Genomic DNA, 17,163 nt, shown 5'->3' with positions numbered 1-17,163 from the left:
TCCTCACTAGATCACCCACCACTTTCTGTGAAGACTAAAATTGCTTAATTTAGCATAGAGGTAATAATTTATCTCTACAAATACATATGCACATTTTGAGGAATACTAACCGTATCTGTAAGGCAGAAGAAAAAGTTTAGAAATGTTGTTTTCTTCCTCAAACCTGCAGATGGAACGGGCAATCCTGCGTTCTTTCAAGCAACTAAGCAAGCATCCAACTCAAATTCCACTTGTTTTCAGTTCCCGGATTTTGCTCAAGTGGAGTCCAAAGAAACCAAACTGACAATATTCAGCATGTACTGGTACAGCCAAGAGGTTGGGATGGAAGCATGTGCAGTTATTTTCATAGGAAACAACAGGCAGGAGCACACAGCAATACGGTAGTCTACTCACACAAGGTAACATTTATTTAGGTAAGGTGTTATTTTCCTTAGAAATAAACACACTTGAAGGCCCAGCATCTTTTTATAAGCTCTTTACAAGCCAGAATAGCATCAGGTTACAGACTCCATTCATATAATGTTTATAAGTTCTAGTGTTAATGCCACTAATGGTGCTCCGGTGTAGAGTGCAAGACAGATCAATGTAAATCTTTTGGTTAGTTTGTGAAAAGAAAAACACTGGGCATGAGGCAGGGAAAGGAATACTTTCTGTAACATTTGGATTAAGGGGAAAACAGTCCAGGAAAGGAACTTTCTAGCCTCCTGCCTTTTCACAGCCCATGATTTGGTGGGAGTTGGTAAAGTTAGCAAAAGGGGAGAAAACGAGGTTTGCAAAAGAGTAGTAAAAGTTAACTGCCCATAAACCACCACCTCTCTGAGCTTTTAGGTCAGGCGCCATGATGCTGTAAGATTTTGCCCCGCTGCAGGAGTTCAGTGTTTCCAAAATGCCCTAAAAGGTTTACGAGGCCTTGAAATATAACCATTTTCACACTGAGGCGACTCTACTTAAATGTTTTCCCTTCTAGATGGCTCTGGTGTTCCTGGTTTTTACCCTGTGGCCAGCTGAGTTTAGGAAGTCTGGCCAAAGACTCCAGCACTGGCCTGAGAGCTTGGTGATGTTACTTTTAATCCTGGTTCTGTTACTTATTTACAGATAAATGTTTGACATTCATTTGATTTCTTGCCCCTACTTCAGCCTCTCAGCAGTATGTGTAATATTTACCTCACAGAGATGTTGTGACACTTAACCTTTCAAATTTTGGGGTGGATAGAAGAACAGAAAACATTAACAACTGTATTTTCTCTTATTATTTACAAAGAAACCTTAAACTAATAGAGCTATTATTTAGGTCTATTACAATGCTAATTGTAATTGACTGCAGCAGTACTTTGCTAACGTGTACTTTCAGCAGAGATATGAAAGACATTACAAGAGACCTACAGCTTTGCTGTGCGTCTAACAGCTCTGGGCATGGAAGTTCATCCACTAAGACCTTCAGGCTCCTAAGTTACACGTGATACTGTAATATAATTAAATGCTTTTTAAGTTACTGAGACCTAACAAGTTACTGCCCATCACGAAAACTACTATACTTGGTCACAGGCAACCCCCACCCTAATCTCTTTCCATTATGCACTAGGATTAGATATGCTACTGAGGTTCAAGATAAACTGAATTATCATACATTTGCCCCATATTAAAAATGCCTATGAGGATAGCTGATGACATATAATAATCAGATAGCAAGCTGGAGCTCTCAATCCCCCTACTCCTCTCCCAGGATAAAATGGGACAGAAGAGAAAGCTTAAGTTCCTCTTTTGGAGGAACAAGCATTTTATGTTTCCCAAGGCAAATTTTAGGTTCAGACTGAGGACTCTATAACCCCAAACTCCCACATTTCTCTGCTTACGAATCGTAATCTGCCCCCTCTTTCTGGACTGCTTTACTGTTTCTACTGTCAGTTCCCTGTTCAAACAACTTCCTTGCTGATCACACCTAGCACTTAGTATGTGGTTCTTCATCAAGGACAATACCAGCTGGGGCAGCTAAAATCAGTGCTGTATTTGTTTCTTTAGACAGGCCTACAACAAACCCTCAGAAAACTTTATACTATTAAGAATTACGTAGCAATTTGTTGTTTCTAGAAATCGGTAAGAATTTGGGTTTAAATAAAAGTGCTTATTTGGTCTAGGACCCTTAGCAATATCACACAATCAACTTCAACACACCTAAAGCTGGCTGGCTCAATCCTCTCTCTGTAATCACTGCAGGAAAAAAAAACAGGGTCATTCAGAGAGAAATTTAGAGCTCTGGTACCTTAAAATACCTCCTGAACAATCCGTTCCCCTCTTATTAAGGGAGCATGAGAGGAGAGAGTAAATGACTAGCTGTGGGCCATGATCCTTCTTCCCCTTAAAGCCCTATCTTCAAAACTGACCTGAAGGCCCTCTCATTTTCCCAGAGAGCCACAAAGATTTGAAATGAGAACAAACAAGAATGTAGAATATATTAAAAGAATACATTTTCATTTATATTTCATGTAATTCGAGCTACAGAAAAATGCAAGAGAGCCATATGCTGAAAAATTGGCTTATGTTGGGGTGCCAGTGCAATTACCCAAAACTGGGGATAATGTCTTTAGAAATTGCAATCTGAAAGTAAAAGTTAGATTCTTGTCCCCATACGTAGACTACTATGTAGGAATTCTAAGAGTTGATCCATTAAATCAATGGAATACTGGTAAAATCATGCTAACTTGTCTAAAACTGGAGAGTTTCCCAAATTATGTTCATGTTTCATAGAAGATCAGATTAAAAGTACCTTTCAAATTTGACCTAATATGTGTTGTGTTGTGTCTATCTATCAGCAAGGACCTATCCAAGAAAAGCTGTAGTGTGTATATATATGTGCATATATATATAAAGATACTGTATAAAGAGTGCTTACAACATCAGCATGCCCCTTTGAAAGCTAAAAAATGGGAGTAGCAAATAATCACACTTTTGGGGGTCTCTGATCACTTTGGATAAAGACTAATCCATAATTCAACACTGGCTCTTCCCAAAGTTTAAACGAGAAGTTTCTCTACAAGGGAAAAGAAGGAATGAGCAGTAGAACAATGTAGGGCACATACAGTTGTTTCCAGTTAGCCAAGGTTTGCTTCTAATGGAACATGACAACATCCTTTTAATATTGTTCCTAAATTTTCATTCCATCTTTCAGCTCTTGTTTCTGAGCTCTGCATGAGTCCCAAGCAAAGCCCTGAAAATATCCATCTATTTAACTTATACAACTTACATGAGCAGCCTACGGAGGAATATTCCTTATTTACAAGACACTTCTGCAGGATGAGCAAGTAAAACAATAATTTGTATCATTACATCCCTATATTTTAAGGAAGAGATTCTAGACAGACACTTTGTGGCGCTGGTTTTTATTGTAATTCAGGCTCAAAAGGAAAGCAGGAGGTGGATTTAATCACCAGGCTCAACATTCTCCACTGTAGTGATTTCAGCCATGAAACAAGCACATTTGCCTACTTCAGGTACAACAGAGAGTGAAAACTAAATCTTTTCACTATCCAAAATTCTTTTTCCCCTCTTTTTCTTTTTGAAGTTGCAATTCATAAGGGGACAGAGGTCAGAGTTCAAAATGCTAGTCTTACCCTACAGATACCAGCCACTTGGGAGTAACTGACTTCTACTGGCTCTCGGTTTTATTGCTGTAAACTATTTGACAAATGCTGACTCATAAGAGCTAAGGGTAAAGGAAAAAGTTAGTGCAAGATATTAATCTCCAGCTTCTTGCACTGCAGTCTTCCTCAGACTCTCTTCTTTGGTGCTTTGAAAAGAATCCCTTGTATCAGTCATTGTAATCCATATGTATAACAACACATACGATGCATATATGAGAATGGTTCTTCGAAGCATATCTGTTAAAGTTAACATTTTGAGTCTTGCTTCCATGCTTTCACATGATTCGTGGGGATTTGGGGTTCTTTGGGGTTTTTTGATTTGAAGTTTTTTTGGGGAGCTGGGGTTTTGTGTTTTAGGTTTTCATCTTCTGTTAGGAACAAGAACCTTCTGCTTAAAATCAGGCTCAACTGTACGACTCAGAAGAAGGTATTTTCAATAGAATAGTACTTATTTTCTCTCATGAAATGGTAACATTTCATATGGTGTTGAAATCCTCATTATCTTGACCCCTAAAACACAGATTTCTGCTATTCCTTGTCGTAGTGATAGTTTTAAAAATAGCAAGAACACAAGACTTGAATAGATAAAAATACCACTTAGCACCAGTGTTCTCCCCTCCCTCCATACATTTCTGCATCTAAAACTTGCTTCTTTGATTACTGAGTATGTCAGCTCCACCACTCTGTTGCAGAAAGCAACATTGCACCAGCCAGGAAACAACTTACTGCCCTGGCACCCTACAAATCCACTGCCAAAAGACATTTCAAGTTATAGAGCTAACAAATAGGTATCAGCACTAGAGAAGCAAGGAACCACCCCATTCTCAGCTGTGGCTGGGAATACTGTTGCAAAGCATAGAGACAGAGCCAGCAAAGAAAGCAGCAAGTTGAGTTAAAAAGCAAAGTTTCATATAGCTTTGAAAACAAGAAATGTAAAAAATAACTACCATTTCCCGAATTCCCTTCACTCCCAAAGAGTTTTCAGTTCTGTCTTCCTATTTACAGGCAAATGACATGTGTTGACACCACAGAAATAACACAGCTGTAAAAGAGTAATATAGATCCTAGGCTGGCTTCCATAGTCATATCTGCATAATCATCACTGAAAATGATGTAAAGACACAAAAAATAGCCCATCCTCTTCCCTCCAGTTTCCAGAGGTTTGCAGGGCTCCTTCATTACTCTACTATCACCAGGCTGTTACTCTGAAGGGACAAGCACATCTAACCTGAGGAATAGTCAAAATGACTTGGATCTATACCTGTACCTAACACAATTCCTGTTAACAACACGAAACAAGACCTATTGCGAGCCAGATTTATGCCATCATTGATTCAACAGCAGTCTAGAAAACAAGAGAAAACAAAATACATGCATGTAATTGCAGGGAACATTTAACTACTGTACAACCGCAAGTTGAGGGGTGGGGGGACGTTTTAGCCACATTTCTTGACAAGTGATGGACAGCTCCTGAAACTGAAAGCAATAGGTTTCTAGTCCTAGGGGTATTGCCTTCAAATATGTCTATGTTCTCAGGGTAGATCAGTTTTCCCTGCTGCAGGCATCCTGCGGAGAGGCGAGGTCCCAAGCAAAACACAGGAATCTGACTGCAAGCCTTTGAGGTGGCAGGAGCCAAGGGAGGTTCAAAGACAAGGCTGGCTGGTGGGCAGCACCTCCGAGTATTGCAGAGGTTAGAGGTTAGTAAAGCAGGAGCCACTGGCCAATAAACCAGTGTTTGGAGAGCCCACTCTACAGATAAATTGGGGATCTGTTTACACCTTTCCCAGCTTTCTGAGTTACACACACTGATGCTTCCCACTGTGATCTTGTCCTATGTCCACCAGCACCTCCCCTCCTCAGCAGCTGCCCTGCTCTCTGCTGGTTGGCTTTATAACATGGTTAAAGGATGCTTGGAAACTTTTAATCAGCATCCAGCATCAAAAATAAATAAATAAAAGCACAACTGCTTTTATTTGTGTCAACTGCTGCAACAAGATCTGTCTTGTTTGAGATTTCCCATGACTGCTGTACTAATGCTGGGAGAATAGAAGCTTAAATTCCCTTGATTAGAGAAGCTAAACACAAAGCGAGCCCAGTGCCAATCACACACATGAAAGGACAGCTTTTTGAAGCAAGGAAAAAAAAAGTCTAGGTAGGGTTACCACCATATTATAGCAGTCAAAAATCAGCACATACCTCAATTTCAGAGCTTAAGCTCTTTACCAGGAAGAACTTGCCCTTTTGATGAAGGCATGTTTTGCTCAGTTTCCTGTAAGCTATATAGTTCTATTTTATATAAGCATAAACACACACATAATCCCATACACAGAGTTTTCAACATTGGACAACTTTAACCACAGACATTACTGCCAGCATTGCTTGAACATAGATACATATTACTGACTTCTGTAAAGATAAAAGGTGAAGGACTGGAAGTTATGCGTTTTTTTCCATATCTACAGGAAAAATTCAGTTTAGGACATGGTGCTGCTTTTTAACCCCACACCTTAAAAGTAACTGATCTTAGCCCAAGCTATGTAAAAAACCCTCATCCTCATGACTCAAAATCTGTGCATGGCTTTCTGATTAAATAGATAAGGTGATTAATAATTGCTGGATGTGATAATACTACATGATGGTCACACTGCAAGTGAACAGGACCGATAATTTTCCGTGGACAAAATAATTGAGATGGCAACAAGAGTTATTTATTTCTTCTTGGTAAACATCTGAAATAACATGCTAAAGAGGAACAGTCTTTCCCGCATGAAGCCAAATTTTGTAAAAAAGGAACAGTAACCTCAAAGATAATCATTAAAGCTTATTACAGAAGTCCTTGCTATCCCCCCAAAAAAGATTGAAAGCACACCACTGACCAGTGTTTGCATATTTATCCTGCATTAAACTGTGACGAAAGACTTGTTTTCCCTCTCCCCTCGATATACATACAACATGACTCCAGTGAATAGATGGAGGTTCCCTGAAGCACTGGCTACTAAACACAGGCAGCAACAGATCAGAAACAAAACAAGTGGTGAGAGGAAAAGCTCAGAGCCCAGGCTTGGTGCTGCTTGCTTACCAAAGTGGTTCAGATAGTTGGTTAATGGGTGCTGCATTCATGCTCAGGCTTCGCCTCATCACCAGATTCAGGATCAGGAAAGTTTCTTCCCAATGCCTCAACAGGCACCATTGCTATTTTTTGCTTTTGTTTCCTACAGTGCCGGGAAGGATTTTATGGTAGACTCTGCTGTGCAGGGAAACCGAGATGAAGTATTCTGTGGATCCCCTGGGACCAGAATTCCATTACTGGCTGAGTCTGGCTGCAGGAAACTGTATTTCTTAAGCTTAATCATAATGTAACAACTTCTATCTGTGATTCTCTACTACACTACAAGTATCCCATCATACACACACTCTCTACAATCCTCCTCTCCAGAGCATCTGCACAGATTTAAGCCACCAGGATAGAATATATATTCAAAGACAACTAATGCTAGGTGCCATTTTCATTCCTGAAGACCATTCAAAATTGTCAGCTAATGGAAAAAGAAAGACAAAAAAAGAGCAGCAGAGGGAAAAGGAAGGAGCCAACCCCCAAGTTACACCCTTTGCAAGCCTAAAGGCATTACAGTATATTCTTAGCACGGCCCACTTTTCCATTTGTAACAAAGATAATTTTCCTATATACGGTCATTTAAGAAACTGTCACATATTTCTGCACAATTTACAAAGATTAAAGTAAAAGCCATCTAAAGATTATCTGGCAGCAGAGTGTTTCTACAGGACATGTAAAACCTTTCTAACTTAAAAGCCAAATGTTCCTACTGTGTTGTAAGATACATTTGATTTAGTCATTAAAACAGGAACCAGGATTCCTAAATTCCACTATTAGTATTATATTAGTATTATGATTTGACCTTGTACAAGTTATTTATTCTTCTCAGTAAAATGGTTATTTATTCTTCTATCCAACATCAGTAAAATGGATACAAGGCCAAGCTGTATGTACTACTACTATGTAATATACTCACATGCAAATTACTACAGCAATGCAGTGTATTTACACTACACAGGTAAATGCTAAAGTTGTAACACATTCAGTAATGAAGGGGTAAGGGGAGCAAGTGAATTTGATAAAGAAATGTGATGTACAGACTAAGCAGCAGCAGAAGGAGAACACAGAGTAACAAAGAATGAGTGGAACACCAGGAGAGATGCTCAATCATCCATTTCTCTGCACTGCTTCATGTGCATGACACAGAGTATTTTCAAATATTCTTTCTTAAAGAAGTACATGCCTTTCCAATTTTTGGATCATCTGGGTTTATCTGTAGTCTATCCAAGCTGTGTATAGCAAACTGCAAAGGGTAAGTACCAGAAGTCCCCTTTATAACAACATAAAATACAGGCTCTTAAATTCTAATCTTGAAAACATAGTAATAATATGGTCTTAAACTAGCATCATTTCTCCCTTACACTTGAAGTTTACTCTTTTGTTTTTAGAGGCTGCAAATCTAGATACAAAGGCAGCCCAACTGCATCCTATAAAAATCATTCACCGAGGTGCTGATTGCTCTCAAACTGCACAGCTCTTTCTCAGACATGCCACGAAGATCCCTCTGTAATACAACAAGCATGAAAAGAGTTTTCTTCATTCTGAAAAGCAACAGGGCAAGGCAGACAACAGGGAAAAAAAAATGTAGGATAAGGATACTCTCTGCAAGAAATGAAGAGGGAGGGGGGAGCAATGAAAGGCTCATATATAAATGCCAAGGATTCTACAACTCCCATGGTGATCCTGGCTGTAAGCCAGGAAAAAGTTTTCTCTTTCCTTTGCCGTTTGCAGCAACAAATCTTTCCTCTGGGGGAGGGGTGAGAGGGCTGGAACGAACTTCCCTGCATCTGATAAGATGGCAAATTGTCCAGGCCTGACATTTATGGGGGACCCGGAGCTCCACTGAAGCACTCTGAAAGGATGAAAGCAGGGTGAGCCTCTCCGATCGCGCTCCTTAAAATGCTACAAATGGCAGAGAGATGAAAGTTCGTTTAAGTTTGATAATGATGAGTCTGAAGAACCCTGAGACAGAAGCTGTACCCTTGTCAGGGAAAGAACTGCAGCTGGAAGTTGAATATTCTAATTAAAAGGACTTGTAAAAATCTCATTATGCTCAAAGAGCTTCCAGTGTTCAGATATTGAAGTTGTGTTTAATTGGCTAACAAGAACTAAATCCCAGCTCTTTTATGTGAGCTGCACCACCCACAGGTAAACTCCACCACCCATTTGCTTCAACTCTCTCCAGGACTGTTTCACTGTAAGGATGGGATGTTTCACACGCCGGCAGTGATTGCCTGGAGCCAGCAGAAAGGCTCATATAGCTGTCAGCAAGCTGATAAGAGCTGAAATTACTCTACAGAGCCCTCTTTAAAGAAGAGCCAAAGCAGCACATTAAATGAAAGAGAGGTGGGGTCAGAAAAGCCAGCCACTCATGTTGTTTTAACGTGGCACTAAAACAAGTCATTGATTTACGCATGTGTCTTCAGCTCTGTTTGACCCAGAGTCTGAACTTTTCTTCAGGTCAGGGCTGAGGCACATGAGACATGCACTAGAAAAACCACAATAGCTTGTCCAGGTATTCTGGCTGTGGGAACAAACATTGTGAACTACATGTTTTCTAGCCATGTTTTTTAAACTCAATTTACATCCCTTTTTAGCTTTTAATTCTCCACATGGGCTGAAAAGACAAGAGGTTGTGATTATCTAAAACTTTAATTACTAAAACCCAAGAATGCTGCGTGGCCACTACTTGAGAGAGTATCTTGTGGGGCTTCAGGAGAGTGAATTGTCCATTCATGCAAGGGAGGAAACATCACGGTTTACTATACATCACGGTCAATATTCTCACACTGAAGTGTTTAGCAGCCAGTGGAGTTAAGATGTGTTTAAAAAAACCACTGATGATCTGACAAGGTTATTCCACAAGGCATTATAACACCGAAGTTCCCTGCAAAGCTGAGTCCTGAAGTTGCATCACTGTGACAGCACCAGATCTGACCAAACGGCCTTCTGCTCCTGTATTCTGTCCTTGACAACAGTCCACACAGCAGGTACCTTTTTCCCCCGTTTTATCCTCTTTTCCCCCTTTTCCCCTTTACCACTCTACAGCTTCCAGAAGTCTGCAACTCAGACTAAGCCAGGGGGTATATCTTTGCATTCATCTCTGACAGATTTTCCTTCTCTGGATTTCTTCATTCACCCTTAATGCCAATAAAACCCCCTCACTCACACAAAATGCTGAAGCAGTGAGTCCCACAGACTACCTACTACTTCTGGGAAAAGATCATCTCCTTCTTTAATTTTCCAGGCTAGATTCCCAACAATACAAGTCCTAGGAAACACCAAATGAAATTTTGTCAAACAATGTACAGTCCTATCCATTCACTTTCCTCATGACCTTCTTATTTTATAGTTCTGTACTATATTCTTGCTCCTCATCTTATCCCAGCCATTCATTGTCAAGATGGAAGAGTGTTAGGTTATTTAATCAATCTTCTGAAACTTCTGATCATCCTTGTTCTATTATATCATTTTTAAGACGGGAGAACCTAACTATGGACTGAATTTCATTTGCCACTTTATCATTTGGCCATGCTGTACCTGAATTTCTTTGGCCTAAGATGTGCAGTTCCAAATAAAACCTTTCCCAAAGCAGAATCATTCATATGGAGTTTTTTTCTATTACTCTTAGCTTGAGCTGCAAATTTTCCCTTAAAAAGCCATCCTGTTCTGGGAAAACCTTCTACACAGCTACCTGATTTTATGGAATTTTTTATCTCCAGCATTTCTACCTCTCTGTAAGATTGGCTGAAAGTAACAGAAATGAGAAGAGAAATCAGCATGCACATTGTATGTGATCATAGCCTTGTTTCCCTAGGAAACCAGGATGAAAAGAATTCCTGCACTCAAGAACACTAGCTCTTCATTCTTGCATCATTAGAGCACACAAAGTCACCCAGTCTTCAGACTAGATATTACTTCAAAAGCTTTATTTTGAGGAGGTGGGGAGTGTTATAAAGTCAAAAAGGAACAGGCACACAAAGCCTTCTTTTGAAAATAAACTCCTTACCTAAAATCTGTCCAGTGAGAAAGAATGCCTAAATAAACAGAGGAATAACTCTTCTATTCCCATTGCATAGACTTTCATATTCTGATCCTATGCCTTCATGAGCCTATCTGTGGTAAAAGACTTCCAAGTATGTTGATATTTAGTGAAGAAAAACATTTACAATACATCTCTATATTCAGATAGACTGATTCACCTCTCAAAAAGAAGGGGAAAAAGGCACAGAGGCTCAGATATAAGCCGAAGAAAACTTTCATACAGTTAAGACAGTTCTGTATCAACTACAGCGATGAAATATGTTTCTGGGGATTAGCAGGCTTCCAAAGCAAAACATCAGAAAAACCCTGTGGAAAGGGAAACTACACAAGGCATGGGATAAGCAGATACCAGCAAAGTTTTGTTCTGCTTTTGTTTCTTTACCTATTTCACTCTCCTTCAGGAGCAACACAAGATGTCAAATATCACTCTATCATGCAGGTCTATTACTTCTGTTTCTTGCCCCTCCACTCCTAGAACTTTGTTATTACCTGGGTGCTGGTTTGTGGTGCAGAGAAAATGAAAGCCTAGGGATGCAGCACCAAGTCTGCTGGATCAGTAGCTGCGCAGCTGAGCTGCTTATCGACTTGCCTCTGGGCACTTCTGCCAGTGTTTCAGGCTCCATATGGAACTATTTGTGAGAGGGGGATGGTTCAAGGAAGCTTCAAAGAAAATGAGAATGACAACATTACTGTAGAAAACAGACAAGGCAGCGATCCCAGAGATGCAAAAGTTTCATCCTGACTGCTATTAATTTTAGCAGCTCAACTAGCAGAGGCTCTTTTTGATAGTCAATATATTGCAGTTTATATGCTAGTCTCCAGTTCTCAGGGACAGAGGCTGTAGTACTGAAGTACTGTAGTAGATGTAGTACTGAATAACAATTTTTCACAACAGCATAGACTAGGCTTTGAGCACATAAACCATTCCCTTTTGTGAGGAAATACAGAGAACTGAAACAGGAATTGTTGAGGGCAAAATGTTCTGCAAGTTTGAACAATAGAGGTGTAAGTTAATACAGTTAATCTCCAGAGATCTCAGCACAATCAGGTACAAAGCAGGACAGTAGAAATTAACTTTGATTTCCCACACTCCAGCACTGCTCAAACCAACAAATCTCTTTCCTGGTTTATACCATATACCAACAAAACAACTGAGCAAAATAAAGCTGTGTAAAATTGGAAAGGAAATCACAGCCCAGGTCACACCAGCCACAGATCCTAGCATATAATGAAAGCTAAAGCACCTGTATTTCATCCTCTTCATGACTGCATTGTGATGCTCATGATCAGTGTACAAAGTATTAGAAAATATGTTCAAATATGGGTTCTTGTGTATTTTAAATGTAATAACTTCTCTTTAAGAGCCTTCCTCTCTTCTTCTGGATGGCTAGAAGTACCTCCAGAAACAAAGAAAAAAATTAAGCATAGAGAATATTCATTAAAAGCAGACAATCTATTTCAACTTGAAAAAATCATATTTACATATACATATATGTGTGTGTATTTATCTATCTACATGTCTATTTTAACCTTGATGCATGATCACCAGAGTACCAACTGCAATAGAATACTGCAAAGAGAGTACCTAATCAACAAAGAGAACTGGCAAGCCAACATTTACAATAAAATCTGTTTTAATTGTGAGGTTTTCCGTAAGAATTACGTTATAATCAAGAGAACCACTAAAAGCAAAGCAGCCAGACACCAAGGCTCCTCCCATCCCACAAAGGTTATCAGACCCGGAAGTTCTGATAGGTATGATGAATGCATGCTTCATCCTACTCAAACCAGGAGAAATTTAGCGCAAGGATTTGTTGTTTGGCTAAAAAGAGAATGATCTCAACCATACTCATGTCAGAACATGTCAATTGGTTTCTTACTTTACTTTAAAGTACATTAATTGGCAGGTACTGACAAAGCATGTTTCACAAATCTTTACCAAAAACATATCGTCTCCTCTAGTGGAATTTTATGTGCAACAAAACCAGCTTTATTTCAAAAACCTAATCAAATCCTAACTGCAAAGGAAACAGTGAGATCTTGTAAAACAACTTTCATATCAGTTTTAATAAAAGCTCTTTGCAAATGTAATTTTTTCCTCATTTTAACATCAGTTGTGGACCAATCTTTTTGTCACTGTTATATCAAACCCAAATGTTTCACAATGTAAAAACAAGAAACGACACGATCAGTGTGATCTAACTATGTTTCCATCTCGGTAAGAGAACTAGACAGAGACCTCAGTGAGAACTCAGTGAGAACTAGAACAGACCACAAAAAGACAAACATAGAACAAGACCAGTTTCAAGTCAGTCCTCTTTCACTTGACAGAAAAACAAGCACCAAAATATTGTATATCAAGTGTTATTATATTAGTCCTTGAAGTTGAAACAGCAAAGAAATCTATTTAAATATTATTGAGAAATATGGGTTACCTGCAAAACCAGAGTACTTTGAAGCTTTTGTAGCCTTTCCATGGCTAAGCAGAATAAACAACTGTTATAGATCACATCTGAAAACATGTATTAATCACTCAGTTCATTTGCAGATTCATTCTATATATGGGTATTAGTTGAGTTTCATTTTAGTAATTCCTTGCCCAAGAAACCAATTCTCCTCCCCATCCCACATGAGCAGCTGAGTGGTACGTAGTTGCTGGCTGGGCTTAAACCACAAGCAGCCCAAATTAACTTTGCTTCTGAACTATCCTTAGCACCAGCCTCTAAAGGTTCATTCCAACTTCAAATTATCTCTTCTCCTATCATCCCTTTAGCCTTATGTTGTGAATCTTTATTCACTAATTCCTGCACATTGTCGATAAAGTGAAGATGCTGAAAAAAACTGGTAAGACATTTTGTCTTGCCAAAAAGTCTTAACATACTTTCCCAAACCATTTAAATGGAAAGACAGCAAGTGTGCAACAGTGACACTGAAGAGGAGGAAGGAAACAAGAATCTGTAGCACAGGTGGAATATTAGTGCATACTATCAGCTAGGAAAAGCAATCAAGTTACTGGTAGTCCACACAGTATCAGTCACTAAGTACTTTTTCACCTTATCAGATAGCTACAACATAGAACCATGTGTCAGCAAGGGAATTTCACAGATGCTTACACTGGGACTTTACCTTGTAAATAAGACTGCCAAGACATGAAATGTCTGGATAACATGTGTAAGTGTCCTCAATATGCAGCCAGAAATAAATTCATGAAGACAAGAGAAAGACAGACCTTGTGATTTCATCCTGAATACTCCAGCTACCAAAACACACAACTATATCCTCAACAAAAGCATCAAGACGCGAGAGTAAACTTTAGAAAAACATCCTTCTCACCTTTGGTCAATAAAATCACAGTTTCTAATAGGTGCAGTGAAGCTTTGGACCCAATGACTACTGCAAACCATCTATAATCCCACAAAATTCACTCCAGGCACAGAATACAAGTGCATACTGGGTATTAAAGTATCTTCTGTTTCAACTTAATTTTATGGAGTTACAGATAATATAGATAACTTACAGATTATCTGAATTAAGAGGGGTTTTGTTGGTTTATTTCATTGTGAATGCTTTTTGTTTGGTTAGTTTTGTTTTGTTTGTATGTTTGTTTTTAAACAAAGTAGTGTTGTTTCCTGATTTCATACTTTAAAATCACTGTTTAAGCTTTCCATAATGTCAAGTGCATTCTCTGTGGGAGGAGTACACCATCCCAAAATGGTCGTTTTATGATATTAGTAAAATGGACAGCAAGAAAAATCAATGCACACTTCAAGAGACTATTAACGTCAGTTTCAAAGCTTTATTCATCAAAAGACCTTAGTATTAACATCTCTACGTTCATTTCAGAGAAGGAAAAGAAAATAAAGCAAAACCATGTTTCTAGGAGCTGCAAGAGCAAAGCTACTTTTTCACCTGCATCTCTGGTAGTAACTTTTGGTGCTGCCAATGGCCCCCATTAAAAGGGCTCATTTGGGTGATTCGACTAAAGAGAAAGGAGACCTCTGATGGCTGCTGTGATATTTGCAGCTTCTCTGGATAGAGAATGAAGTGAAGCTGGCAACAGAATTGATGTAAAAAGCTATTTACTGCTAATTCTCAGTCTATTCTCTCCTACGTAGTCAGTATTAATATACACTCTGCAGTTTTTAGCACTGTCTAGGTAGAAAAAACTAGATTGCTGTAGCTTATACCCTGAAAAAAACACACCTTGGGTCACTCTATACAAGGGCCGCACAAAAGATGACTGTCACTAAGGTTAGGTAAGCAAGTACCAGAAACATGTCTCCACAATTCTTGCAGAAATGTGACTACAGCAATCCCATGCATCTTTAAAAGTCACCTGAAATCAGACAGTTTAGTGTTTCCCTACATACTTAGCTCTCACTTGCTCTATGCCTCAATTCCTCATCAGGAAAAATAGTAACAACAGTATCTTCCTACATTATAACTATATATACTCAGGTACAATAAGGTGACAAGGATGATAGGATCCTAGATACAAGTTTACAACAGATATTAACATCTTCTTTGCTGGCTCAAAATGTAATTTACATATTCCAGCCACCAAAAGAACAGTATGGTTGAATTCTACCCCCTAATCTGACAATAAAACTCTTCACACTGTGAAAATCCTCACACAGCTAACAGTCCTCATCTGTTGAGCTTGCTCTGTGTGTGAGCTCTAGAATTAAAACAACTAATAGTGTCCATAACAGCAAAGCTAATAGACAGGAATCAGCATCAGCTGGAGTAAACTGTAAGACATTTCCTTTTGACTATATACCCAGTCAACACAGACTTCATTCATGAGTTTGGACAGTTCGTGATCTCAGCTCTTTCAGTCACCAAAGAAGTAACTGAGAGAAAATGTCAACTTTGTTAAAATATTTGAAACATTTTGGATTTAATGCTTCCCTTGTGTTTTGAATGATTAAAATGTATCTACAAACCAAAACTTCTCTACAGATAAAGACTCTTGAACTTCTTTTTTAATACAATTTAAATACTATGTAGAAAAAAATAAACAAATATACACCGTGATTCCATCAGAAGTATGTTAATATATCACGAGGCAGTACACCTGCATTCAGTGAGAGCTTCCATCCCAGGGTGCATTAAGAAAGCAGCGGGGACATAAGAAAAAGTGATATCAAAGTGGAGTTTGACTACATTGGTAGAAATTGGCAGCCTCCACTCATGACAAATACCTCATGATCTTTACATGAAAAATCACTAGTTAAAACCTCAGTTTCACTCTTGAGGAGGTCTGCTGCAACCCAGGATGAGTGGGCATTGATCACTATGGATGCTAAAGATCCTGTACTATGTTTCACAACAGCACGTACATTAACATAGTAGGTTGGAGCAAATCCACACTGAGTAACTGAAGTGGTCTTCTGCAATCACAATCATATGCAATATTCTTAACTTCCTCACCTGATGGGTAATGTAGTAATGAACAAGACCTGCTGTTCATCACATTTAGCTGCACCAGTGATGGGTAGAGACATAACACTGAAGTAACGGTGAATGCATATGGTTAGCATAAAGAAAGGGGGTCAAATATAGTATTAACATGAGAGTACAATGGATGCTTCTGCATTCCAACAGATTTCATAGCAAGGCAAGTATATGAACCTACATTCCAACCGTAAATAAAGGAAAATCATTTAAACACAGGACATTATTTTACCTGTCTTTGCATCTCTTCGATCTGTCGCTGGGGGACACTTTGCAGAATACTGTACATTTCAGGCATCTTTTCTTCAGGGATGACAACAGAGGCCCTATAAGCAAAAAAACAACCCCAGAAAATAAATGAATGGTAAGACAAGAAGAAAAGTTATACATTAAAAGATGTCAACTGCTTTTCCCACCCAAAATCTTGTCCTATTCTAATAAGACATATTCAGAAGATATTAGCGGAAAGAAGCAATCTTCTCTCAGTGTAATTGATTATTCTGTAGTGGTTCCTTCACAACACCAGTCTACCCTCAGCTGATGCCACAAAAGTCTGATCTGTGCACACAATCTAACAAACATGGAAGGGACAGACACCCAGAAATCCTGATTTCACATCTCTGGATTGCCAGTGACTTGCTGTCAGCTGAGATTTTTGGAGTGGCCAAAGAGTCATATACATCCGAAGAGTCATATATAGCATATACAGCGCTATGTATCCAAACTAATAACTTCTGTACATATTATCCCAGGATCATGCAACTGGGCACAATGTATGCATGGAAAAATTATCTAAGCTCTTAACACAGTGTACTCAGCTACAGAATAATTACACCTTTCAGTCTCAGATGAACTTAAGAATCAGGATACAATATCGTGAATTTAGCATTTAAGTGACTCAATTTTTAG

At 38.9% G+C, this 17,163-nt stretch overlaps 1 protein-coding gene across 1 annotated transcript in view; it reads right to left on the bottom strand.

Annotated features, from left to right (window-relative positions):
• The window catches only part of EXT2 (exostosin glycosyltransferase 2), a 79,858-nt gene that overhangs the window by 46,693 nt on the left and 16,002 nt on the right, over positions 1–17,163 (bottom strand). Inside the window, exon 7 of the mRNA XM_030482339.1 lies at positions 16,487–16,580. Coding sequence (XP_030338199.1) covers positions 16,487–16,580 — 94 coding nt within the window. The remainder of the gene's footprint in view (positions 1–16,486; positions 16,581–17,163) is intronic.

This window comes from Strigops habroptila, chromosome 4 (assembly GCF_004027225.2).
Source record: "Strigops habroptila isolate Jane chromosome 4, bStrHab1.2.pri, whole genome shotgun sequence".
Classification (NCBI taxonomy): domain Eukaryota; kingdom Metazoa; phylum Chordata; class Aves; order Psittaciformes; family Psittacidae; genus Strigops; species Strigops habroptila.
Note: the sequence above shows the minus strand (reverse complement) of the source record. Positions and strands in the feature narration are given on the sequence as shown.